The 595-nt window shown below is 52.8% G+C and overlaps 1 protein-coding gene across 1 annotated transcript in view; it reads left to right on the top strand.

The window, feature by feature from the left end:
- Rtel1 (regulator of telomere elongation helicase 1) overlaps nucleotides 1-595 on the top strand; it is a 37,580-nt gene that overhangs the window by 1,319 nt on the left and 35,666 nt on the right. Inside the window, exon 2 of the mRNA XM_013352225.2 lies at nucleotides 213-443. Within this exon, the coding sequence (XP_013207679.1) occupies nucleotides 342-443 (102 nt within the window). The 5' untranslated portion in view covers nucleotides 213-341. The remainder of the gene's footprint in view (nucleotides 1-212; nucleotides 444-595) is intronic.

Below are 595 nucleotides of genomic sequence, written 5' to 3'. Positions count from 1 at the left end.
GTAGACCAGGCTGGTCTTGAACTCACAGAGATCCGCCTGCCTCTGCCTCCCGAGTGCTGGGATTAAAGGCGTGCGCCACCATCGCCCGGCCGCCAAGCTCCTTTTGATAGGAAATAACAGGCCTTCTGACCTCCACAGCAATAGCTACCTAAAATGATTGGTGTAGTGGCCCTTGGCTACAAAGCCTTGTCTTTTCCTTGTCTTTGTTGTAGAGAATTTCTGCAGAGAGAAAACTGGTGCCACATGTTGTCAGTGCTTACCTGGAGTGACTGAAACCCTGAGATGTTCAGAGGGGTTTGTCTGATAGGCCCACCACTGAGTCCTGTTGAATATAGCCTGATATGCCCAAGGTAGTCCTGAATGGTGTGACGGTGGACTTCCCTTTCCAGCCCTACCAATGTCAACAGGAGTACATGACCAGAGTGCTAGAATGCCTCCAAAAGGTAAAGCTACAGAGCCCGACTTTTCTTCTAGGGAGGGGATGATGCAGGTGCACCTCCAGCAGACCCCACTACACCCCACCCGCATCCATTCCAGACAGGCTCTGCTCTCCCCACTACACCCCCACCCACATCCATTCCAGACAGGCTCTGGA

The sequence above is a fragment of the Microtus ochrogaster genome, linkage group LG8 (genome assembly GCF_000317375.1).
Source record: "Microtus ochrogaster isolate Prairie Vole_2 linkage group LG8, MicOch1.0, whole genome shotgun sequence".
NCBI lineage: Eukaryota > Metazoa > Chordata > Mammalia > Rodentia > Cricetidae > Microtus > Microtus ochrogaster.
This window is presented reverse-complemented; position numbering and strand designations above follow the sequence as displayed.